General features: G+C 38.8%; 1 protein-coding gene across 1 annotated transcript in view; it reads right to left on the bottom strand.

Annotated features, from left to right (window-relative positions):
- The window catches only part of PREX2 (phosphatidylinositol-3,4,5-trisphosphate dependent Rac exchange factor 2), a 282460-nt gene that overhangs the window by 17111 nt on the left and 238241 nt on the right, over window positions 1-27108 (bottom strand). Inside the window, exon 38 of the mRNA XM_028852724.2 lies at window positions 2481-2583. Coding sequence (XP_028708557.1) covers window positions 2481-2583 — 103 coding nt within the window. The remainder of the gene's footprint in view (window positions 1-2480; window positions 2584-27108) is intronic.

Here is a 27108-nt window from a genome sequence, read left to right as displayed (position 1 = left end):
GAGTTAAAATAACAACTCTATGAAAAGTATATACCCAAAATCTGTAGAGGAAAACAATACTGAAATTGTAAATAAGAACAAGAAATCATGCCAAAAAGCTTCTTATTCTCAAAAAAACTAAAAAATCTTAATTTTTTCATTATATTATTCATTTATATATTGTAAAACTGTAATAGACACTAAATATTATTCTTTAATATATCATCATACAAATCTGATAATGCAATAATGCAACTACTTCAATATATACTGAAGATGACAAGTATCTAACCACTTGGTCTCTAAACAGCTGAGTCTAAATGGTTAAGTAACTCTCCCTGAGGTTGAAAGGTAAAAAGGAGAGAAAATCCAAGCTAGACCTTTCATTCAGACTTGCATTCTAACTGCTCAAACCATAAGTAGGTAAGAGTTGGCTTGTGGATTGGACCTCAGCCTCTCACTGTCTGCTACTGCTGAACACTGGAAGGAGAATCGGTGACAGGAGGACTTTTGAAGAAATCTCTGGGGTCACCAGTGTGCCCAGTTTCCTTAAAAGAGGGTCCCAGGCTCTATGATCTTTCACAAAGAAGTTAAACCTTATTTCTTTGCCTCTCGTAGCCATTGGGACGTCACAACTTGGGGCAGAGGAACAAATAACAAAGGAAGAAAGCTACCTATTCCAAATGTATTCAGTTTTTTAAAAAATTTGGGGGAAGAACAAGTGATATATACTGACAAAATAGTGAGGTTTATATATCAACAGGAATTTTATAAGGAATCCCATGACTTTTAAAATTATACTATACTTATATACAACAATATAATAATACTATATAAATATAATTTACGTTGTATTTTAAAGAGCTTTACACCAGTTAAGTGAGTCATTGGGGCCTACATAATATCAATATTACTTTATCTCTATTTTCTCTATTTCCATTTTTAGTTTTAAAAAGTTAAAGTATTCGATATGATTATGACTATTCAAATCTATAAGGTAGAAATGGATATGTCACCAACTCATAACTACCTCCTTAGTGGAATATTCTTAAAAAAAATAAATTCCAGTTTCTTTTGCTTGTCATAAGCTATAATTTTGAGATGGCCCTTCCCAAGTCTTCCCACAAACCTACTCTAATAAGCAATATGATCAAACAGAAAGTTGATTAATTTCTTTCTGTATTTCTTAGCAACTTAAATCTCAACTGTGATATGAATAATCATAAGTTTACCTGGATCTACTTTTTGAAACATAATTTGTATATATGTCCAAAAAGTCCTTCCTAAATCTTCTGGCAAATCACATCTGTGTTTATCCTTTCCAGCTGGCCCACAGTACGTCACATGCTTCTTAGTTCTAACCTTTACCTAACAAATCTCTCTTAGACCTTCTAAGATCTTGGTTTTCAATCTTCAGCTCCTGAGCCCTAACCAGAAGTACCAATATGTTCTCCCTGTGCCTGATCTCTGCATTGAAGACACCAGCTTGATGTTGGCCTCTTCAGTTGATTTTTTCATGGGCTTTGTTGGCATTCTGCAATACAGTCTTGGGAGCAAGCCCAAAGGGATTTATATGTTTGCCTGAGAGTTAGACACTAAGTTTCCAATAAACAAAGTAGTCATAATTACAAAGCATATCTTAAAAACTAAATCACTCACTGTCACTGGGCAACTCAAACCAAGTCAGCAAGTAGAGAAATTTGTTAAATCAATTTATTGTGGTTGCCCAAAGAAAAGGTGGTAGAATAACATATAAAATTTGTGTCTTTTGATTTGTCTTTCTGTAGGTTAAGTATCTTTTCTGCTAGATTAAGCACATTTTCATAATTAGTAAATTGGAGCTTAGTGCATTTTTAAAAATAACTTTAAGAGTTAAAAACTAAACCACCACACTTAGAATACTATTGGGCTACTGTATAGAATAAAGTTCATTCTATTTATAAGAGAGTATATTCTCGCCTGTAAGTACTCCAGTGACCTGAAGACAGTCCAAAGACTGCTATTTATCCCCTAAAGGAAAATTTGAGGTAAGTGCTTTATCCTTGGATTAATGTACACGCTGAGTATGGCATGAAAGTCCCTTGGCATCACCAGGAGCCAGCAGGACCCTCAATTCTTTCCTCTTCTTCCTTGCCCCTATCCCTCTCCACCTCAAGCTTTACCACTAACAATTGCCAAAAAATGCCATATGTGCCTTTACTTGTTCCTTACATAAACGCCAAATTCACTGCTACTTTATTCCACTTAGTCAAGTCCCTTTCTGCCTGCAGATTACTGCATAGACATCCCTTTTTCCAGAGTTCTCTAAGATTCTTGCAGAACCTCAGACTGGTGCCTGCAGCATCTTCTCCCTGGGAGCATTTCTCATTCATGAGTTACCTTTGAGCCTAGTAAACTGTACATCACATCCAGGCACCTGTCAGACCCCTGATAAATGAACAAAGGAATCTTCAAGTCCAGGGCCTACAAAACAACTCTTCTCAAGTCTCCATGAGACCTACCTGCTTCCGCATCACATCTGTAGCCTGCATGATGTAGCGAGGTGGCAATCCGTGGCTTCTGGCCAAAATGATGGCTTGCTCCAGCGTCACGCTCAGGGTGCACCTGGGGGTCAAGGCAAGGGCAAGTCAGACCCCATGCTTCCTGATACACCCTTTGAGATGATGTGGATTACTAATTGCAAAATCAGAAGGCACCAGCCAAAATAAAAGTGGCTAGACAACGAACCGCTGATTTTTCTACATAGAACACCAGTTTAAAAATAGATTATAAAGGTACACTACTGGGGTCAGAAATTAAGTATTTAAATTTAAAACAAACCCATGATGAACTATGTTTATAAGAGCACTTATCTACAGAAAATTAAATAACCAGAATTAGAACAAGTTTTATTACTGAGTATTATTCTTTAATGATATTTCATGTAATTTAGAAGAAATGACTAAAGAATATTTATCATTAACTTCTAGATATTGATAATTAATAGATTTATAGTGATTCATGTACAAATATTATAGAAGAATAAACAGCAAAATTACTATTTATTGAGGTCAGAATTGATTTTTTTAAATGTGTTTATTGGACCCAATCTAAAAGCGCATTTGTAAAAGTTCCAAAAGGAACTCGTAACTAGTTATATAGAAATGTGATACCCAGAGTAGCCCTGAGAGAAGTATTCTAACCAGCATTTAGTGACTGGTGAGCCTTTGTTCTTTTCTTTCTCTCTCTTTTTTTTTTTTTTTTTTTTTTGAGACGGAGTCTTGCTCTGTCGCCAGGCTGGAGTGCAGTGGCGCACTCTCAGCTCACTGCAACCTCTGCCTCCGAGGTTCCAGCGATTCTCCTGCCTCAGTCTCCCAACTAGCTGGGATTACAGGTGCGTGCCACCACACCCAGCTAATTTTGTGTTTTTGGTAGATACGGGGTTTCACCATGTTGGCCAGGATGGACTCCCAAAGTGCTGGGATTACAGGCGTGAACCACTGTGCCTGGCTGTTCTTTTCCTTCTCTTTAAGGCATTCTTTTATGTTCTTCCACATTGATCTCAACAGTACCCCTTAAAGTCTATGTATATTTGTTAACATTTTCAGGTGCTGGTCTCTGAATTGTTCTTTTAAAAGTATCTTTTGCATGCATTTCATAAAAACTGTCAATTTTAGATGCTTCTCCTAAAATTGTATTAATGGATTTTGTTTTACTTGTTTTTTTTTTAACATATTCATATTTTAATTAGCCTTTTCCTTATTTTTGCATTTACCTCCCTGTAGTTTGTTGTTTTATTTGTGTATTCTCCTAGATCTGTCTAGTATTTTTCCCTGCAAATAAAAGTAAGTTCTACAGTGCAATTGTTTCTATGGGAGAAATACCTAACTCATTGGTTATGAGGCTGTAACACGGAAGTTCTTGGTTATGAGGCTCTAACACAGAAGTCCAATGTATTTGGTAGGTTTTGACACTGATAATTAAGAAAAAGAGGAGACAGAGATTTAAAACATTACTGTTGTAATATCAGAACCTCACAAAGTGCAACTGTGTGATTACACATAACTGCATTCTAAGGAGAAATACGTAAGTTCCATTGGCTGTTAAACGACTCAAGAGGCAGCTTTCTCATTATCATTGCAGAGAATTCATTATTATTAACACATGTCCAGGTGGGCTAAAGTTTCATTATTAAGTTCTAGTTGTACATGATGTTCACAAACTTTCAGTGTGTGAGTCTGATAACAATGCATATTGTTTTACATGTACACGTGAGCTGCAGAACAGTCTATGCCAATGAAGGCCAAGCAGTATAACTAACAGTTCATGTTTAAAAAATCAGTTTTCCGCCGGGCACAGTGGCTCATGCCTGTAATCACAGCACTTTGGAAGGCTGAGGCAGGTGGATCACGAGGTCAGAAGATTGAGATCATCATGGCTAACATGGTGAAACCCCGTGTCTACTAAAAATACAAAAAATTAGCTGGGCGTGGTGGTGGGTGCCTGTAGTCCCCGCTACTCAGGAGGCTAAGGCAGGAGAATGGCGTGAACCCGGGAGGCAAAGCTTGCAGTGAGCTGAGATGGTGCCACTGCACTCCAGCCTGGGCGACAGAGCGAGACTCCATCTCAAAAAAAAGAAAAAAAAAATTAGTTTTCTACAAAGCATTTAATTGCCAGTTTACTCAACAGAGCGTAACCTTTTTCTCCTCCTTAAGGTCTCCTCCACTCCAATTTTAAATGTTTATTGATCCTAACATTTTAATCAATAATGCTCATTACACCAGCTGAATGAAGCCAAGGGGTGGAAAAAAATATGTCTGTGCTTTACTGATAAAGTACAGCTTGCTCTATTTCTCATGTACTCACTTATAAACAAGACCTACACACTGTGAAGGGTTTTTAATAGACAGTCAACGATTATTATTCATCTTCTTAATCCTTTTAAACTGATTTCTTTCTCCCTACCTCAAGTTGTAGTAAGCAGCAGTACAGCAGCAAATTACCCGCCAGAGATTTTAAAAGATTTTACTGCAATCAGGAAGTGAATGTGCCCAGGAACATGCTCTCTGAAAGGACACCTCAAAGTATGACTTACAATCAATCACATATCACCTAAGAGAAAAGTCTGCCTCCAAATGGATATGTATATTCTCTCTCCCCAGCATTTCAAAAACAGATGGTTGCACCTTTATTTGTCTTTTCGTGCTAACCATTATGTATCTTCCAATTAGGCCCCAAAATTAATTTGAAATGTTAAAAAAGTAAAAAGTGTTTAAAAGAGGCAGTCACATAAAGGTGGGAAATAGTGCCTGTAATTTGAATCATGGTTGATGGGTCCTTGTATTTCCACTCACAGCATCACAGAATTCCATTTTCCTAAACTAAGCATGCGGAAGAAAGCCCCTCAGGAAGGCCGCCACTCTTCTGTCAGTATACCATTATTTGCCCAGTAGCTTTTCATCTTCTCCCAACTGTCTCAATTTGAATGTCAAGTGGAAAAAATCAGCATCTGCAAGAAACACTCCGATGTTGGCATTCTCTGATGGACTCCATGTCCAGAAGATGGCACACCATTTTTCAGTGGTACATAAATATATACTCAGAGGCAGGTTTACAAGAGCTCATTTGATTTTATAGGCACTTTCTAATGACCAGAGAGACTGATATGCTAGCCCTGGGCAAGAGAAATAAAGGAGCATATTAAAGGCCAGGAACCCTCATTCAATACGAGGTTTCTCTTTTTTTGGAGACAGGGCCTCACTCTGTTGCCCAGGCTGGAATGCAGTGGCGTCATCTCAGCTCACTGCAGTTTCAACTTCCTGGGCTCGGGTGATCCTCCCTCCTCAGCCTTCCAAGTAGCTGGGACTACAGGAATATACCACCACATCCAGTCAACTTTTGTATTTTTTGTGGAGATGGGTTTTCACTGTTTTGCCCAGATTTGTCTCGAACTCCTTGTCTCAAGTGGTTCACCTGCTTCAGCCTCCCAAAGTACTGGAATTACAGATGTGAGCCACCAGGCCCAGCCCAATACGGAGTTTCTTACCTGATGCCCCAATCTTCTTTCTAACATGAACTCTGTTTTACAATTAAACTAAAATTTGAATAAATCTATATTTTTACCCCACCTGGAAAATATAGGTCTTCAATTTTTCAGCTCCTTCTACTACAACATCACTTAAAAAATATTCACACAATTCTTTCCCTAGAAGCCACAAAATAATGAAATAAATGCCACAGAGTAGTATTTGTCCTTCATAAAAAGGCAATTGTAACATAGGCACTGAAAAAAGTTTGTCCATAATTTTAGTAAAAAGACATTCCAAGTAATTGCTCTGCTTAGAGTATACATGTGAGGAAGCACACTTGATAGGGTAGCAAAGTTACCTAGAAATGTTTAATTTCCCCATAGGAAGAAAAAGGAAAAGGTCAATATATCTGTGCTTATAATTAATAAATCTCCTTGACATATTTTGAACTGAGAACAGATCCCAAACCACTCAGTTACTGAGCACAGTTTTAATATGATAAATGTAACCTACAGTTAATGGGTTCCATTTAATTTGAAGGACACTTTGATTCAGCAATGCTAAGGAAGACGTATTAAAATGTATTTTATTGGATGATTCTTTCTTTCATTTATTAGTTTGCCAAACATTTTTTGACTGTCTACTTTGTACCTACAAATACCAAAAGTTGCTGGCAGGAGTGGATTTACTGTGGAGCTACAAAAGCTTGGGTTTCAAGGCCCCTTACTTGTACGAATCCCTTTCCAGGTTCTGCGAGGGGCGTCAGCACTGTGTTCACATAGTCACATACCTTTACAAATGTGCAGAAGCAAAATGTTTTAACTGCAAATGACATAGCTGCTGTCTTCTTTACACCCCAGCTTCCTTCTGTAATGTTGGGTAGTGTCCAATTGGCTGTGGTTACTTTTGAAACCGAGCTGAAGAAAGTTGAGTTGGGCACTTTGGGAGGCCGAGATGGGCGGATCACGAGGTCAGGCGATCGAGACCATCCTGGCTAACATGGTGAAACCCCGTCTCTACTAAAAAATACAAAAAAACTAGCCAGGCGAGGTGGCGGGCGCCTGTAGTCCCAGCTACTCGGGAGGCTGAGGCAGGAGAATGGCGTAAACCCGGGAGGCGGAGCTTGCAGTGAGCTGAGAACCGGCCACTACACTCCAGCCTGGGTGGCAGAGCCAGACTCCGTCTCAAAAAAAAAGAAAGTTGAGTTGGGATGCATTCAGGCTAGATTTGCTGGGACCTATTTATTGGACAATAATTACTTTCATTGATGGCTGGGTTATTGTAGTATTCTGTGTAGAAATGGCATCTAGAGTATTCCTACTGCCCATTGCACACAATCACCCAATGCTGGAAAAGAGGTGCAGGACCAGAGGTCATGATGTAATACACCCATATCCTGAGGCCCCCAGGATGGGAAATGTGTATGTTCTGGAGGACAAAAGGGTTGAAACTATACAGCCAGAAACTACTCTGTGGCATATTCTTTCAGATTTATGGTTCATAGGCTAAAGAAACTTAGAGACGTTTTCTTTTCTTGTCTTTTTTTTTTTTTTTTGCATTTGACAACAATTTAAAAATACATAGCAATTTATTTTTTCTTATATTCTGAATATTACCTTTCATTCCTATTTTGTTTTGTAATTTTCTAAATTCTTTCTGACTTTATTTTACTTAACTTCAGACCCCCAAATCTCCATTACTCCAGTGTGTAGGAGATGCAACAGTGAACAAAGCCAAATCCCATCTCTTTTGATGATCAAATTTCAGTGAGAGGACAAAGAAAATAAAGAAGCAAATGTATAATATCAGGTGGGAATGATTTACCCAGAAAAAATAAATTTTGTGGCAGATTAGAAAGTGGAATGGTACTAGTGAAGGGTGTAATGGCAGAGGGAGGTATTGTTTTGGGGAAGACCATTTCAAGGAGAGTAAGTACAAAGGCCCTGAGGTTAACGCCAGTTCAGTCTGCTCATGAACAAGTGTGGAGCTCAATATGCTGGTGCACACAGGGAGAAGGAGATGAGGTTGGGGAAACAGCCTCGGCTCAAACATACAGAGCCTTGGGCATCAGAGTTTAGGAGTTAGTGGGTTTGGTTACTTCTTTGGTTGACATGAAAACATTTCTATATTTACATGATATCAAAGAACAATTTAAGTAAATTACCAAACTAATTTACTAAGTACCCAACCATAACAGTTTATCAACACTGTATTCAAAGCATCTTCAGTTGCTTTCCAGTGACAACATTTTCAAAGGCAAACTCTTCATCCTCTCCCACTTTCCACCTCATTATCCCAGTATCCTACTTACTGCCCACAACCCACAACTGCTTTCCGCTTTCAGTCAGCTTCTTAGTACCATTGTACAAACCCCTCCCCCAATCCCATGTCCATTTATTCTCTGTCTTTCACTACTTTCAAATTATCTTGGAACCTCTTTCCGAATGCAAAATGGCAGCTGACAACAGAAGGGTTTGAAGACAGTCTTATGGAGCTGTACCCAGGTTACTTCTACTCTCAGCCTGCATCTCCCCTGTGAACTGAGGAAAGCAGGGGTACTGACCTCATAAAGTACAGCAAGAAAGACCTGAAGTGATGAGTGTGATCCCTGCCCATGGTAAGTCTGTGTAGAGAAGCCTCCTCTTTATGGGAGTACATTATTTGGAAAAACTTAAGGAACACAAGTAAATCACAGTTTCTCAAATCTCATCATATTTCCACTATTTAAAAGGTTTCTACTTTATATTTTTATAGTCCTTTTTATCCTAAAGAGGTGCTCACTAAAATAACCCTGGAGTAAATTATGATGTTATAAGATTACAATAATTACATGAAGCTAAAGACAAATGTGTGCCAATATTTCTTTTAAAAACCAAGTTCAGTTAAAGTAAAGTCTACCAGACTATAATTTGGGCATTTGCTGATAAAATTCTTGGTGATTTTTTTTTTTCAGGTTTTGTCCCAGTTGATCTTAGACACCAGATCTTGAGTTTATTTTATATAGCAAACTGCAGAACTAAAGGAAGGTCAGGAAAAGCATGTGAACTAATATCCTGTTTCCCAACCCCATTTCTAGATGCCAGAGAAGTGTCTCCCGTCCCCTCCTCAACTAAGTCTCACTGGAGAGACAAAGCTTAGTTTTCTAAATTGGCTTACATGCAAAATATTGTATTTCAATCATTTCTAAATTAGGTTCATTATACTATATTTAGTTCGCTTTTGAAGATATCAGTTCTTACTTAAAGTGGATATTGTTTACATGTTAACCCTCCCTTTTAAGATGACTCACAACATTTCTATAATAGGCCGGGCGCGATGGCTCAAGCCTCTAATCCCAGCACTTTGGGAGGCCAAGACGGGCGGATCACGAGGTCAGGAGATCGAGACCATCCTGGCTAACACAGTGAAACCCCATCTCTACCAAAAACTACAAAAAAAAAAAACTAGCCGGGCGAGGTGGCGGCGCCTGTAGTCCCAGCTACTTGGGAGGCTGAGGCAGGAGAATGGTGTAAACCCGGGAGGCGGAGCTTGCAGTGAGCCGAGATCCGGCCACTGCACTCCAGCCTGGGCGACAGAGGGAGACACCGTCTCAAAAAAAAAACAACAACAAAAAAATAAAAATAAAATAAAAGTATTAAAAACAACAACAACAACAAACATTTCTATAATAAATTAGATAGAAGAGTCTCTCAAAACCTACAGGCCTCCTACATTTGGTCATTTACCACGATTACAGACAAAAACAACTGTTTTATTCTAAAATCAGTTCTATATTTCAAAATCTCCAGAAGCCTACTGCCTCATTTAATATTGATTCAAACTGTACTGAGCAAGGAAGCCAATCTCTCAAGGGCTGAAATGCATTTTACTGAACATGTGGGGAGCTTTAACACCCCTTTTGGGCCACACTGTAACTCACAATGAAATGACATGGGAAACAAGAACTATTTGAGGTTTATGGTTCTGAGCTCTGTTTTCCTACTGTGGATTTATTTGCCAGCTCTCAGCATGCTCACTGTCAGAACGCTGATATTTTGCTTGGTAGCTAATCGTTATATTGCTATTTCCTGAGGGCAACCCCAAATGTTTTTATTACTAGTGGAGGAGGGTTACTCAGACCCTAACGCATTAAATAAAACACATGAAAATCTAGGGTGATGATCTCTGAATTTGTAGTCACAACAATTTGCCATAAATCGATGTTATGTAGATGTTGCAGTAAAACACGTTTTTAAAGTAATTACGAATAGGAAATGTAACCTTTAGTAGGGGATACTTTTTATTTCCCCACATTTTTAAAATTGAAGGTGGGATTAAACATTAATTTGAAAACTTCTATTGTTCTTGATAATGTTACCTACGAAGATACCACCGGAAACTATCCCTGAAAGAAAAATACACTGAAATCGAGGTTCCAAGATGGCCAAATAGGAACAGCTCCATTCTGCAGCTCCCACCGTAAGCAACCCAGAAGACGGGTGATTTCTCTGCATTTCCAACTGAGGTACTGGGTTCATCTCACAGGGGCCTGTCAGACAGTGGATGCAGCCCACAGAGCAGGGCAGGGCATTGCCTCACCAGGGAAGCATAAGGGGTCCGAGAATTCCCTTTCCTAGCAAAGGGAAGCCATGACAGACAGTACCTGGAAAATTGGGACACTCCCACCCTAATACAGTGCTTTTCCAACAACCTTAGCAAACGGCACAACAAGAGATTATATCCAGTGCCTGGCTGGGAGGGTCCCACACCCACAGAGCCTTGCTCACTGCTAGCACAGCAGTATGAGATTGAACTGCAAGGTGGCAGTGAGGCTGGGGGAGGGGTGTCTGCCATTGCTGAGGCTTGAGTAGGTAAACAAAGTGGCTGGGAAGCTCCAACTGCAGCTCCAGGGGCCTGCCTACCTTTGTAGACTCCACCTCTGGGGGCAGGGCATAGCTGAACAAAAGCCAGCTGAAACTTCTGCAGACTTAAATGTCCCTGTCTGACAGCTTTGAAGAAAGTAGTCATTCTCCCAGCACGGGGTTTGAGATCTGACAACAGACTGCCTCCTCAAGTGGGTCCCGGACCCCCAAGTGACCTAACTGGGAGACACCTCAGTGTAGGGGTGACTGACACTGCATACGGCCGAGTGCCCCTCTGAGACAAAGCTCTCAGAGGAAGGATCAGGCAGCAACATCTGCCATTCTGCAGCTTCCACTGGAAATATCCAGGCAAACAGCATCTGGAGTGGACCTCCAGCAGACCTGCAGTTGAGGGTCCTGACTGTTAGAAGGAAAACTAACAAGCAGAAAGGACATCCACAGCAAAACCCCATCAGTACCGTCGCCATCATCAAAGATGAAAGGTAGATAAAACCACAAAGATGGGGAGAAACCAGAGCAGAGAAGCTGAACATTCTAAAAATCAGAGCGCCTCTTCTCCTCCAAAGGAACGCAGCTCCTCGCCAGCAATGGAACAAAGCCAGACGGAGAATGACTTTGACGGGTTGAAAGAAGAAGGCTTCAGACGATCAGTAATAACAAATTTCTCCAAGCTAAAGGAGGATGTTCAAACCCATTGCAAAGAAGTTAAAAACCTTGAAAAGAGATTAGACCAATGGCTAACTAAAATAACCAGTGTAGAGAAGTCCTTAAATGACCTGATGGAGCTGAAAACTATGGCATGAGAACTACGTGACACATGCACAAGCTTCAGTAGCCAATTTGATCAAGTGGAAGAAAGGGTATCAGTGATTGAAGATCAAATGAATGAAATAAAGTGAGAAGAGAAGTTTAGAGAAAAAAGAGTAAAAACAAATGAATAAAGCTCCCAAGAAATATGGGACTACATGAAAAGACTAAATCTACATCTGATTGGTGTACCTGAAAGTGATGGGGAGAATGGAACCAAGTTGGAAAACACTCTTCAGGATATTATCTAGGAGAACTTTCCCAACCTAGTGAGGCAGGCCAATATTCAAATTCAGGAAATACAGAGAATGCCACAAAGATACTCCTCTTGAAGAGCAACTCCAAGACACATAATTGTCAGATTCACCAAAGTTTAAATAAAGGAGAAAATGTTAAGGGCAGCCAGAGAGAGAGGTCACGTTACCCACAAAGGGAAGCACATCAGACTAACAGTGAATCTCTCAGCAGAAATTCTATAAGCCAGAAGAGAGTGGGGGCCAATATTCAACATTCTTAAAGAAAAGAATTTTCAACCCAGAATTTCATATCCAGCCAAACTAAGCTTCATAAGTGAAGCAGAAATAAAATCCTTTACAGATAAACAAATGCTGAGAGATTTTGTCACCACCGGGCCTGCCTTACAAGAGCTCCTGAAGGAAGCACTAAACATAGAAAGGAACAACCAGTACCAGCCACTGCAAAAACACCCCAAACTGTAAAGACCATCAATGCTAGGAAGAAACTGCATCAACTAACAACCAAAATAACCAGCTAACATCATAATGATAGGATCAAATTCACACATAACAATATTAACCTTAAATGTAAATGGGCTTAATGCTCAATTAAAAGACACAGACTGGCAAATTGGATAAAGAGTCAAGACCCATCAGTGGGCTATATTCAGGAGACCCATCTCACATGCAGAGACACACATAGGCTCAAAATAAAAGGATGGAGGAAGATCTACCAAGCAAATGGAAAACAAAAAAAAGCAGGAGTTGCAATCCTAGTCTCTGATAAAACATACTTTAAACCAACAAAGATCAAAAGAGACAAAGAAGGCCATTACATAATGGTAAAGAATTAATTCAACAAGAAGAACTAACTATCCTAAATATATATGGACCCAATACAGGAGTACCCAGATTCATAAAGCAGATCCTTAGAGACCTACAAAGAGAGACTCCCACACAATAATAATGGGAGACTTTAATAGCCCCACTGTCAACATTAGACAGATCAATGAGACAGAAAGTTAACAAGGATATCCAGGAATTGAACTCAGCTCTGCACCAAGTGGACCTAATAGACATCTACAGAACTCTCCATCCCAAATCAACAGGATATACATTCTTCAGAGCACCACATCACACTTATTCCAAAATTGACCACATGGTTGGAGGTAAAGCACTCCTCAGCAAATGTAAAAGAACAGAAATCATAACAAACTGTCTTTCAGACCACAGTGCAATCAAACTAGAACTCAGGATTAAGAAACTCACTCAAAACTGCTCAACTACATGGAAACTAAACAACCTGTTCCTGAGTGACTACTGGGTACATAAGGAAATGAAGGCAGAAATAACGATGTTCTTTGAAACCAATGAGAACAAAGGCACAACATACCAGAATCTCTGGGACACATTTAAAGCAGTGTGTAGAGGGAAATTTATAGCACTAAATGCCCACAAGAGAAAGCAGGAAAGATCAGAAATTGACACCCTAACAACACAATTAAAAGAACTAGAGAAGCGAGAGCAAACACATTCAAAAGCTAGCAGAAGGCAAGAAATAACTAAGATCAGAGCAGAACTGAAGGACATAGAGACACAAAAAAACCCTTCAGAAAATCAATGAATCCAGGAAGCTGGTTTTTTGAAAAGATCAACAAAATTGATAGATCACTAGCAAGACTAATAAAGAAGAAAAGAGAGAAGAATCAAACAGACACAATAAAAAATGATAAAGGGGATATCACCATTGATCCCACAGAAATACAAACTACATCAGAGAATACTATAAACACCTCTACACAAATAAACTAGAAAATCTAGAAGAAATGGATAAATTACTGGACACATACACCCTCCCAAGACTAAACCAGGAAGAAGTTGAATCCCTGAATAGACCAATAACAGGCTCTGAAATTGAGGCAGTAATTAATAGCCTACCAAACAAAAAAAGTCCAGGACCAGATGGATTCACAGCCGAATTCTATCAGACGTACAAAGATGAGCTGGTACCATTACTTCTGAATCTATTCCAATCAATAGAAAAAGAGGGAATCCTTCCTAACTCATTTTATGAGGCCAATATCATCCTGATACCAAAGCCTGGCAGAGACACAACAAAAAAAGAGAATTTTAGACCAATATCCCTGATGAACATCGATACAAAAATCCTCGATAAAATACTGGCAAGCTGAATCCAGCAGCACATCAGAAAGCTTATCCAACATGATCAAGTGGACTTCATCCCTGGGATACAAGGCTGGTTCAACATATGCAAATCAATAAACGTAATCCAGCATATAAACAGAAGCAAAGACAAAAACCACACGATTATCTCAATAGATGCAGAAAAGAACATCAACAAAATTCAACAGCCCTTCATGCTGAAAACTCTCAATAAACTAGGTATTGATGGGAAGTATCTCAAAATAATAAGAGCTATTTATGAGAAACCTACAGCTAATATCATACTGAATGGGCAAAAACTAGAAGCATTCCCTTTGAAAACTGGCACAAGACAGGGACGCCCTCTCTCACCACTCCTATTCAACATAGTGTGGAAGTTCTGGCCAGGGCAATCAGGCAAGAGAAAGAAATAAAGGTATTAAATTAGGGAAAGAGGAAGTCAAATTGTCCCTGTTTGCAGATGATATGATTGTATATTTAGAAAACCCCATCATCTAAACCCAAAATCTCCTTAAGCTGATAAGCAACTTCAGCGAAGTCTAGGATACAAAATCAATGTGCAAAAATCACAAGCAATCCTAAACACCAACAATAGACAAATAGAGAGCCAAATCATGAGTGAACTCCCATTCACAATTGCTTCAAAGAGAATAAAATACCTAGGAAACCAACTTACAAGGGATGTGAAGGACCTCTTCAAGGAGAACTACAAACCACTGTTCAATGAAATAAAAGAGGACACAAACAAATGGAAGAACATTCCATGCTCATGGATAGGAAGAATCAATATCGTGAAAATGGCCATACTGCCCAAGGTAATTTATAGATTCAATGCCATCCCCATCAAGCTACCTATGACTTTCTTCACAGAATTGGAAAAAACTACTTTAAAGTTCATATGGAACCAAAAAAGAGCCTGCATTGCCAAGACAATCCCAAGCCAAAAGAACAAAGCTGGAGGCATCATGCTACCAGACCTCAAACTATACTACAAGGCTACAGTAAACAAAACAGCATGGTACTGGTACCAAAACAGAGATACAGACCAATGGAACAGAACAGAGCCCTTGGAAATAATGCCATACATCTACAACCATGATCTTTGACAAACCTGACAAAAAAAATGAAATGGGGAAAGGATCCCCTATTTAACAACTGGTGCTGGGAAAACTGGCTAGCCATATGTAGAAAGCTGAAACTGGATCCCTTCCTTACACCTTATACAAAAATTAATTCAAGGTGGATTAAAGACTTAAATGTTAGACCTAATACCATAAAAACTCTAGAAGAAAACCAAGGCCATACCATTCAGGCCATAGGCATGTCAAGGACTTCATGACTAAAACACCAAAAACAATGGCAACAAATGCCAAAATTGACAAATGGGATCTAATTAAACTAAAGAGCTTCTGCACAGCAAAAGAAACTACCATCAGAGTGAACAGGCAACTTACAGAATGGGAGAACATTTTTACAATCTGCTCATCTGACAAAGGGCTAATATCCAGAATCTACAAAGAACTTAAATTTACAAGAAAAAATCAAACAACCCGATCAAAAAGTGGGCAAAGGATATGAATGGACACTTCTCAAAAGAAGACATTTATGCAGACAACAGACACATGAAAAAATCCTCATAAACACTGGCCATCAGAGAAATGCAAATCAAAACTACAATGAGATACCATCTCACAGCAGTTAGAATGGTGATCATTAAAAAGTCAGGAAACAACAGGTGCTGGAGAGGATGTGGAGAAATAGGAACACTTTTACACTGTTGGTGGGACAATAAACTAGTTCAACCATTGTGGAAGACAGTGTGGCGATTCCTCAAGGATCTAGAACTAGAAACCATTTGACCCAGCCATCCCATTATTGGGCATATACCCAAAGGATTATAAATCATGCTGCTGTAAAGACACATGCACATGAATGCTTATTGCAGCACTTTTCACAATAGCAAAGACTTGGAATGTCCATCGATGATAGACAGGATTAAGAAAACGTGGCACATATATACCATGGAATACTATGCAGCCATAAAAAAGGATGTGTTCGGCCAAGGTGGGTGGATCACGAGGTCAGGAGATTGAGACCATCCTGGCTAACATGGTGAAACCCCGTCTCTACTAAAAAATACAAAAAAAAAAAAAAAAATTAGTCAGGCGTGGTGGCGGGAGCCTGTAGTCCCAGCTACTTGGGAGGCAGAAGAATGGCATGAACCTGGGAGGCAGAGCTTGCAGTGAGCCATGATCACACCACTGCACTCCAACCTGTTCAACAGAGCAAGACTCTGTCTCAAAAAACAAACAAACAAACAAACAAAAAAACCTTGCCAGAGTGGGTGTGGTCAGGATTAAAATTATTGCTTTCCAAAAATCTTTGTTTAGTGATTTATGACTTATTTCATGTCTAGAGTAAGAAATGTTATAAACCTCCAAGTTATGAAATTAAAGTCATCCACCACAAGAGATTAATGCATGTGTGCAGTTCAGTGTGTTAATGTATCCACTACAGCACATTTCATGCCTATTAATTTCATATTTTATACTATCTCTCAAATGTCTCCTCTCTAGCTGCACTAATATCATCTCCTGCCTAGACTGGTGCAACCTCACTCTAACCTTTCCTGTCTGGCCTCTTCTCGTTGGTCTTCCTCCATAATGAAGGCGACCTTTTTAAAATGCAGATATAAATACAAACACAGGAATGGCTTCCCATTTCTTCACATGAAATACAAGATCTTCACAATATGGTCCCTGGTTTTCCTCACTTCTATTCCATACTTAAATGATTGTATAGTTTTCTGTAATCATCAACTATCATAGTTCCCATGTTTGTCTGATCTCATATGCCCTAGTTGAAGTCACACACAATATCTCTTACCCCACTATCTCACACTCATCTGGAAGGTGTAGGGATTAAGAATATGGGCAAGACAGATAATTTCCTGAGTTGGAGCCTGGCTTTGCTAATAACTATGTGACCTTGAGCAAGTTACTGAAGCTCCTCAAACTTGGTATCCTCCTCTGTAAACTGAATTTAATAATAATATACAACACAGTGTTGTTTTCAAGATTATATGAAATAATTCATGTCTAATACTTCGTATGAAGTATAGCATGTCATTTATTCTCAACAAATGTTCAAAATTTTTATTACTATTACCACCACCACCACCACCACTAGGCTGGACTGGTATCTATATTGACTGTAGCTTTTCTAGACCCTAGCATACTTCCTAGGATGCAGTAAGCATTCAATACATACTTATTTTAAAAATTACATGATTTCCTAATGTGTGCCAATGATATTATATTCATTCCCCTAAAAGACTAGATTTATTTATGTATACTCTGTGTTTGCCATGTATTTGCTCGAGAAGTGTTCACTTATTAAATATATTCTGGGAAGTGATAAATGCATTATGGAGACAATAAACATTAGCAAAAAGAAATCACAGATTCTCTTACAGCTTCTAAATGGGATATGATTCTTCTTTCAGAATCAGTGCCTTGCATTTCCCTTTCTCTGAATTTTAACGATTGCTCCTACCACATCTGCTGGTTAACAACTCTGTTTGAATTATGGTAATACTATATATATATATATATAAAATAGCATACTGATTAGTCTTATAGTAACTATATTATTAATTATTATATCTTCAAAATTCTCCATTTATTTGTCAGTATTTTCCTAAGTCAGAAGAACACTTTTGAAACCTTGACTATTCAAGAGAATTGTCAAAATGACAAGTTATACATTCTTCCTCTCCATTGTAGTTTGAAAAGTATGTATCCTCTCCTTCGGGTCACTTAAAACCCAATCCTTGGACTATCTTTTCCTGTTTTCATTTTCATGATTAAAAAGAACTGACACTACGTAGTATGGCTGTCTGGCTTCCCAATGTGGCTCCACTGGCAAGACATTAGACTCTAAGAGCAGTGAGGGCAGGCATCCTGGGGTCTCCCGGGCTGGTGCAGCAAAGTGCTTGACACATAGCAGTGCTCCATAGTTTTTTTCTTGCTCAACAAATAAATAGATGAACAAATAGATGAATAAATGTCTAATTCTTTTTAAATCCTAAACATCTGTCTTCTGCCATATGCTCTTGGGTTTTGATACCAGGAAATAAAACTCTATCCTTGAATTCAAGGGTAGCTCTAAAAACAAGCTCGAATAGGACCCAACACATGTGTATTCTATTTCTTACCGATCAGAAGAGATAACTTTTGTATTTTTCATACTCCTCCCTATCATTCTCTGGTGACCCATTACTGTGATTTTTAATAGCTCTTACAGGGGTTATCCTATTTTTAGTAGGTACAATCTCATTTAAAACAGATGTGCTTCATATTTCTAGCTCTGCAATGAGAAGACGGATTCGCTATCAGAAACACAGATTTAGACTGAACATTCTGAGTAGTCAGGAATGCTAGAACCTGTACTAGCTGTTTTCACATACACTGCTCTTTTAATCCTCGTTATCTTTGTGAGAAAGAAATCATTATTCCCATTTCACTGATAAGTCCCTGAGAGACGAGGTGATGTAATCACTCACTCCCTTGCACAGCGAGTAAACAACAGGATTCAAAACCCATTTTTGGATTCAAAATCTAGGGCCCTTTCTACTGTACCAAATTCGAATCACGTAGATTAATATATTTAGAGAATTCCAGCTCCCAACATCCATAATTCAACAATCACAAGCTTGGGCTCAGCATTTATATTTTAAATGCATTGTTTTGGTAGAGATCAATTCAGGCGGTCCAAATTACTTCACTGTGAATGTAGACTTCATCATACTAAAATGAGTTCATGATTAAAAAGAAACTAGATTTGAAGCATGCTAAGTAAGCATATCGATTGTAAAGTGATCAAGTAGTAAAAATAAATTGAAGGGAGAATGTGTTCCTTCTTGACTAAAGATTTGCATTTTTCTATATAAAATGCACTGTTCTGTGTAAAGTGTGTTCATTCCTGTAATGATCGCATTTATTCTGGCTTCTAATTACTTTTATAGAGCACCACTGTGAAAAGTCTATTGACAACTAGAATGAAGCACCTGATTGAAGAAACTAATTCTCTAGGGTTGTGCAGTTATAGTTTCCCTGATCCCTTTCATTACCTTCCATGGAGGAAGAATTGTACACCTGAGGACTAACGCAGTCTGTTAAATACTGATCAATCCCCATGTGGCTGCTATGGTTCTACATAGGCAGAGTCTCTGCAGAATACATACGGAAAGGCCTGCAGCTGACCTATTGATCTTCCCACCTTATTCACCCTGAGCAAGGCTTTGGTGACAAGCAAAAGTCTTGAGAAAATTGCTACAAGTCAGTGGGAATGTGAAAAACCCAACTTGCTATTATTTTCCTGTAGGACAGAAGCAGCTTTTAAATGAAACACATAAATACTTTTATGTGGAGGAAAAAAAGGACAAATAGACTATTTGTTTCAGCAACAAGTTCTCTTATCCTGCACACACACACACACACACACACACCATATATATATATATATATATATATATATATATATATAAAATATTAAATATTGATACTCTTTTTTTAGAAAACTTTGAATGACAGGATAACAACTGCAATTCAAAAGCCAGTACTTAGGCAAATTTTTAGTATAATTTATAGAAATGACCTCCCAATATTTATTGATACGTTCAATATTATTGATCATTTGACTCTTGTCAAAAGGACAGCCCTGGTGAAATTTTCCTGTGACCATACTGGGTTTCTGTGATTCATGGCCCGAGAGCTGGAAGACAAGGGTTTCTGAGTAGCTGAAAAGAAAGCAGAAGGAAAGCAGGCAGAAAGTAGCCCTGTGGAAAACAACTGAACAGAATGCAGCAGAGATGGGCAACAGCTGGGGTAAGATCTGATCCTGGCCGCAGATGCAGAACTTGATCGAATACTCCACTCACTCCATCTATCTTAAGGCAAAAAAGCAATGGAGTTGAAGGGATGCATTTTCAGGGCTGCACAGGGAATTAGCCATGAAATTCTCATTAAAGATAATGGGACTTTCTATTACCACTTTCAATACATTCTCTGAAAGTTCTCAGCATTTATCTTTAAACTAAGCTTAAAAATCAACTGCCAAGCAAAAACATTCCACATCCCTCATTACTTTCTATTCAAGCCCATTAAAGGTATGTTTTTCTTTGACACAGATTCCTTGTGGAGGTTAGCATAGAGGTGACTGGGGACCTTCCGGGGTTGGGTAATGAGCATTTAGGCACTTGGAGAGGTATTTGCTATGCCAGGAATGTATATGACTATGAAACAGCAGTGTGTTAGGACCTTAAATACTGCAGCCAGCAGGTTTGGATCCTGCTCCACATTTTAGATTCTTCAGCCTGGATTTAACTCACCAAGTTATTTCATTTCTATTTTGGTGGGTGGGGCAGGTGGAATTTAACTGAATAGATTGGGTGTCTATCCCAGCTACCTGAAGTTCCTCAGCATTCTCATTCGCTCTCTAGATCTCAAATTTGACTTTTGTCTTTACTCCTCATAGGTTCTCTGACGACAAAAATACTTTAAAGAGGTGTCTAGTATGTGGTTTTTAATCCATATCTCCAGGTCTTTGACACTGGACCATAATTGTTTTCTCTTTGGCCTGTTTATCTGAGACACTGAACAGAACTTTGTGCATTTGACACCTTTGAGTGGATCCTTCTGTTTTACCCTGAGGCACCTCCTCATCAGGGAGCACAGAGGACGGGGATGTGAGGCATCAGGGAATATTAATACTCTATATGTGCTGCCTGGGGATCTTTCTTCTTTTCTCAACTTATATAGTTGGCAGCTGATTATTCTTTCATGCCTGCTCCTGGAATACCTGCTCCTAATACCCAAAGTGTGTCCCCTAAAAATTCTTCGTAATGTTTTAAACCCAGCTCAAATATATCTCTGAAAGCCTTCTCTGCCATGATCCCCCTTTCTCTCTCTGTACTAATCACCTCCACATTTGTTTTTCCATAACCGCCTGATGCCTGTCCTTGTCACATGTGAACCCATCAAAGGACATCTAAAATTCAACATGGAACAGTGTAACAGATTAATTCAATACCCTCTCCACAATTCCCTCAAAGATGAATGCATATTTTCTTTCTGTAGAAGCCCCCTATCCTGATTTATTTCCAAGCTGGTCAGTCAGAGTCATCGATGCTCCTGTGTGATGGCTGACTCGGGGTGTCGACTTGGCTGGATTCAGATACCCAGACAGCTGGTAAAGCACTGATTCTTTTCAATGCTACAGTAGGCACTGAGCCCCTTCTTCTGCTGAGAGGCAAAACCATGTAGTGTGGCATCTGATTAGAATGATTGAGCTGTCCCAGAGGTGTCTGTGAGGGTGTTTCTGAAGGAGACTGGCATATGGGTCCACGGACTGAGTGGGCAAGAGTCACCCTCAATGTGAGTGGGCACCATGATGTTGGCTGTGGACCCACATGGAACAAAAAGGAAGAGGAAGGGTAAATTTTATGCTTTCTCTCCTGGAGCAGGGATGCCCCTCTTTTCCTTCCTTTAGACATCAGAACTCCTGGTTCTCCAGGACTCACACCAGTGGGCACCCAGAAGTGCGACCGGTAGTTGGACCAGGAGTTTCACAGCGTGGGCCTCCTTGGTTCTCAGGCCTTCTGACTTGCACTGAACTACACTACTGGCTTCCCTGGTTCTCCAGCTTGCAGACAGCCTACCTGGGACTTTTCAGCCCCCACAGTGCAGTGAACCAAATCCCCTAGTAAGTCCCTTCTCATCTCTCTCTGTTCTATCACTTCTGTTCCTTTGCACAACTGTGACTGAACATTCTCCCTCTTCCCTATTCTCTATTTCTCACCAATCACCGAGTCCTGTTGACTGCCATTTAATACCTTTCACATCTAGCCTTTCCCTTCTAACCTCTGAGCCCATGCTTCAGTGCTAGGCCTCATCTTATCTTGCTGTAATACTATAAAATCCTGCTGTCTCCCTGCCTCCAGCCTTGTCCCATTACAGACCATGATAGTAATTCTTATTTTTTGTTGATATTTAAAAAAATATCTAATCATGTTATTCTTTAGCTGAAAACCCATCATTGGCTTCCTAAGGCCTCCAGGAGAGAGTCACAAATCCTTCACCCAGCAGCCAGAGCCTTCCACTCTCCAATCCTGTCCAGTCACTACCCTCTCCTCTCAGCACTGCTTCGCTCTCACTTGACCACCCAGCAAGAGCACAGGATTTCCTGTGAACTCCAGCTACGTAGTTACTGCACATCTCTGCATTGTCTTTTCACATTATTCCTTTGTGCTGAAGGATGGAGAACCCATCCTTCTCCACTTCCATTGCCTGGTGAGTGCTGGTCATGCTTTAAAAATAGGTGTTACCTGGCTGGGCACAGTGGCTCACCCCTGTAATCCCAGCACTTTGGGAGGCCGAGGTGGGTGGATCACAAGACCAGCCTGCCAAGATGGTGGAACCCCGTCTCTACTAAAAATACAAAAATCAGCCAGGCGTGGTGGCGGGCACCTGTAATCCCAGCTACTCAGGAGGCTGAGGCAGAGAATTACATGAACCCAGGAGGCGGAGGTTGCAGTGAGCTGAGATCGTGCCACTGCACTCCAGGCTGGGTGACAGAGCGAGGCTCCAGCTTTAAAAAAAAAAAAAAAAAAAAAAGGTGTTATCTCACTCCCTTCCTGGGTATTTAAATCTCACCCCTCTATACTCTTCCTGAATATGTTAGAAGACCTGGTGCCAGTTTACGATTAACATCACAAAGGCAGGAATGCTGCTTCCTTCCTGCAAGCCTATGATGGTTAATACTGAATGTCAACTTGATTGGACTGAAGGATGCAAAGTATTATTCCTGGGTGTGTCTGTGAGGGTGCTGCCAAAGGAGATTAACATTTGAGTCAGTGGATTGGGAAGGGCAGACCCACCCTCAATCTGGGTGGGCACCATCCAATCAGCTGCCAGCACAGCCAGAATAAAAGCAGGCAGAAGAATGTGGAGAGATTAGACTGGCTTAGCCTCCCAGCCTACATCTTTCTCTCATGCTGGATGCTTCCTACCTTCAATCATTGGACTCCAAGTTCTTCAGCTTTGGGACTTGGTCTGGCTTCCTTGCTCCTCAGCTTGCAGATGACCTATTGTGGGAACTCACAGTCGTGTGAGTCAATACTCCTTAATAAACTCCCCTTTATATACACATCTACCCTATCAGTTCTGTCCCTCTAGAGAACCCTAATACAAACATCTTCCATACTACCTGCTCTCCTGCTCTCTTAACATGCAGAAAAAAGAGAATCATTTACATTGGTGAGATACTCATATTTCTTCCCTCCTCTGGAAGATGGAAAATTTATCTTACGTCACTAATTAGAGTAGTTATAAAATCCCTAACCTTGGAGATCTCAGTAATACATTCTAGAAAATGACTGGAATTTTATTTCATTTATAATATAATTTGGTAGATTTAGGAAAGACAATAACTTCAGTTTATCTGAAACAAATACAAAGAACCATGCTCTGTTTAATCGTTTTTGAAGTCGATTCTGTATTTATTCCTGTATCTATGCAAATAAAATGTAGTAATGTAAATACTTACATTTTATTAATATGCTCAAATAGTACAATTAGGTTTGGCAGACACAGATGAAATATAACTAATACTTGAGTATACATATGTTTGACATATTAGGACCTAGGCTTTTCCTCTCCTTTTATATGTACCAAAAGCAAGGCCTGTTTGGTCAATATCATACGATTCCTAGATGTCAGAACTAGAAACCATTGCAGTAAGATGTCACCCTCTCATACACTGTTTTATTAATCCTTGCTCACCATACATCTAATTTTAAGAAAATAATGTACATTTTAAAATAAAATGATTTAATATACTAATTTATTAAGATACCTATTAAGCAAAAAAGAGACAGTGATATCACATGCAAATATGACCACCTTTTTAAGGATAAAGAAGTTTTATTATAGAAAATGGGAAAAAGTAATACAATGAAACCTTTTCATATTTACAATATTTAATTTCTTCCTATAATTTTAATAATTTACCTGTATAATTTATCTGGTTGACTAAATTAGAATAAATGTTAATGTTTATTTGCCTATTTTACAATTCAGTAAAATTTCAAATTCTGTACTTATTTATAATGAAGGGAACATCTGAGAGTAATTAAGATTTATCTTTATGAAAAGACAGTGGTACAAATTTATCATGAGTAGGATATATTTTGTCTTTCTGCCAGGCCCCTGTTATTGCAGTATTTTCTTTTTTCCCTTCCAAAGGGAAATTAAAGCATATATTTTATAACTTCTTTTGGGGACTACATAATATCCTTGGGTCATAAGCTAGAAAAAATATTTCTTCTGATCTATTTAGCCATCTTTCCAGTGATATAAAATTCAAGTGTCTCCTCTAATCTTGTTACTGGATCTTTCAAAACTTTTTTGCACAAAAAGTAAATAAATACATTTGAAACCTTTATTTGCTTATTGAAGTTATTTTTTCTGTCCCATACATAGAATCTAACCTACATATAGAAATCATTAGAGTAAACCTATTCCTTCTACTTAATACGTCTTCATTGCACAGTAGAGAAAAGATGCAGCTTCATCGTCTGCCCTATGGGAACTCTTTGATTACCTAAGACAGGTTACCTTGAATGCTCTACTTTTAAAAGACTCTGCATTACCTAATCTGGGCCTATTTGTCAATTTGTCCTTTGATGTCAGGGTAATGACAGAATAAAGTATTACAAAGAAGGAGTCCTTTAAAAGTTCCAACAAAAGTGGGCTTTTAAATTGTTAATTGATAGTTACCTGAATAAGATTTTTTCCATTGCTTATATGAACTGAGAGTAATCATACTGTTCATCTTCATTTGAAATAATAACTGTTCCATTAACCATATTGGTAATACAAATTTCTTGTTAGTTGTTTTTATATTTTCCCTTATAAATTTCGCTTTTTTAACAAAGGCTTATAATCATATTTTGGGTTCTGTGTTCTAGTTAGAAGACAGTTTACATTAGCCTCTGTCGGTGGGAGAAGCCTCAGTAGAATCTTGGTAATTCAACCCCAAACTGCAGCATTGTTTAATGTGAAATATACCTCAATTTCCAAATCATCAACTAATAAGTGCATTTTGGGGAAAACACTTTACATATGTTAAAGCTAACTTCTACTACATATTCAAGTAGCCTAACACTGGATTACATGGATAGTAGCTAGCTTGATGGTCATAATTACTATGTGTTTTATCAATGATAATGGGCTGGTCTTGCCAGACCTTCTCTCACACCTGTGTGGGGCTCTGCACATAGGATATTTATGATGCCACCTGGAACTGGGTGCTGGTGACAACCCCCACTCCCACCCCATGCCAATGCAGCAAGGCCTTCTTGATGGTGCCACTAACAACCCCCACTGGATGATGGACCACAGCATATGCTAGTTAAAAATCCAGGACCCTGTTTCCTGGAAGAGATTCACCCTCATAACAAAGCATGAAGACAAAAGTTAACTCATATATACAGATCTCCAGTGTTTTGATTGGAAGACAGCATACACTATTCAGAGCATAAGGCCTGCACTCAAGTCACCCACCTTCCCACATGGCCAGACCAAGACCCTGACACCACTGATAATCTATTATTTAAAAATATAGAGTGAAGAGAATATGAAGACAAAAACTCTCTGGAACAAGTCATTACAGGGGAAAACTCTGATTCCAGGTTTCTCATCCTCACTGGAAATTTCTTACACATATCCTTTATTCTTTCAGGTAGACTCTGCAAATTTCTACTCATTTGTTCCTACTGGCTAAGGAGGCAGAAATGAATGTGGAGGGAGGAAAATGGCATTTTTGTTTTTGGACTCAGTAAGAATCATGCTTCGGGCTTTACAACGTTTGCTGTATACTGATTTATATTAGTTAAAGAAAAACAGTTGGCTATTAAGCAGGGTGGAAATAAAGAACCAAAACAAATTAAAACACTACATTGAATGGAAGGATGCTGCAATAAGAAATAAAAGAAATTTAGAAATCCCAGTAGCAAGCTTTTTGATTGCCTGCCACAATAACTGGCATGGGTACAAAAGCAAATTTGAAACGCCACAGTGCTGACTCAATATCTTAAAAAGATTCAATTTGGCAAAAAATAACTCTGCCTACAAAGCAGGTATATAAATATAAATAGCACAAGTCTTAGTAGAGAAAGAAATTCAAAAGATATCAAATACTTTTATTTGTTCATCAAAAAAGGACAAATTAAATAACAATGGAAATTTAATTGTGCATCTAGTAAAGAAGTACAATATATAAATGGATTCTAATACCTTCTGCAGACACAGCAAGGGTGAAAGTGCCTCACAACTATCTATTCCACTGGTATATTATACATGATGACAACTCTTTTGGGAATTTGAACAATATATTAACCAAGAAGGTTTAAACTCTTTGACATAGTGATTTTACCTGAGCAATATTTTTGTTTGGCTTTTCTTTTTTAGATTAATGGAAAATAAAACTGAAATTTGAACAGCAACATAAAGAAAGATGCCACTCTGTAGTTTATTATATACAATTGAGAAAGAAATCACTAAACTAGTAGTTTAGTTAATTGTGGTAAAAAACTGGTTGACATATTATGCAGCAAATAAAAATGAGACTAAGAAAGTCTATGTGCTCATTTTAAATATATATATGTAGCATATATATATAGCATTATATATGTAGCATATAGATGTAGCATTATATATCATATGTCATATATATATATGCTACAAGTATAAGACAGATTATTAAACTATATGCTCTGGTCCAAATGTGTCCTTCCAAATTCATATGTTGAAACTTGATCACCAATGTGATAATATTAAGATGCGGGGCCTTTAGAAGGTTGTGTTAGTCCGTTCTCACACTGCTATGAGGAAATACCTAAGACTGGGTGATTTATGAAAGAAAGAGGTTTAATTGACTCACAGTTCTACATTGCTGGGGAGGCCTTAGAAA

The sequence above is a fragment of the Macaca mulatta genome, chromosome 8 (genome assembly GCF_049350105.2).
Source record: "Macaca mulatta isolate MMU2019108-1 chromosome 8, T2T-MMU8v2.0, whole genome shotgun sequence".
NCBI lineage: Eukaryota > Metazoa > Chordata > Mammalia > Primates > Cercopithecidae > Macaca > Macaca mulatta.
The sequence above is the reverse complement of the archived record's forward strand: the minus strand, read 5'-3'. Positions and strand labels throughout refer to the sequence as shown.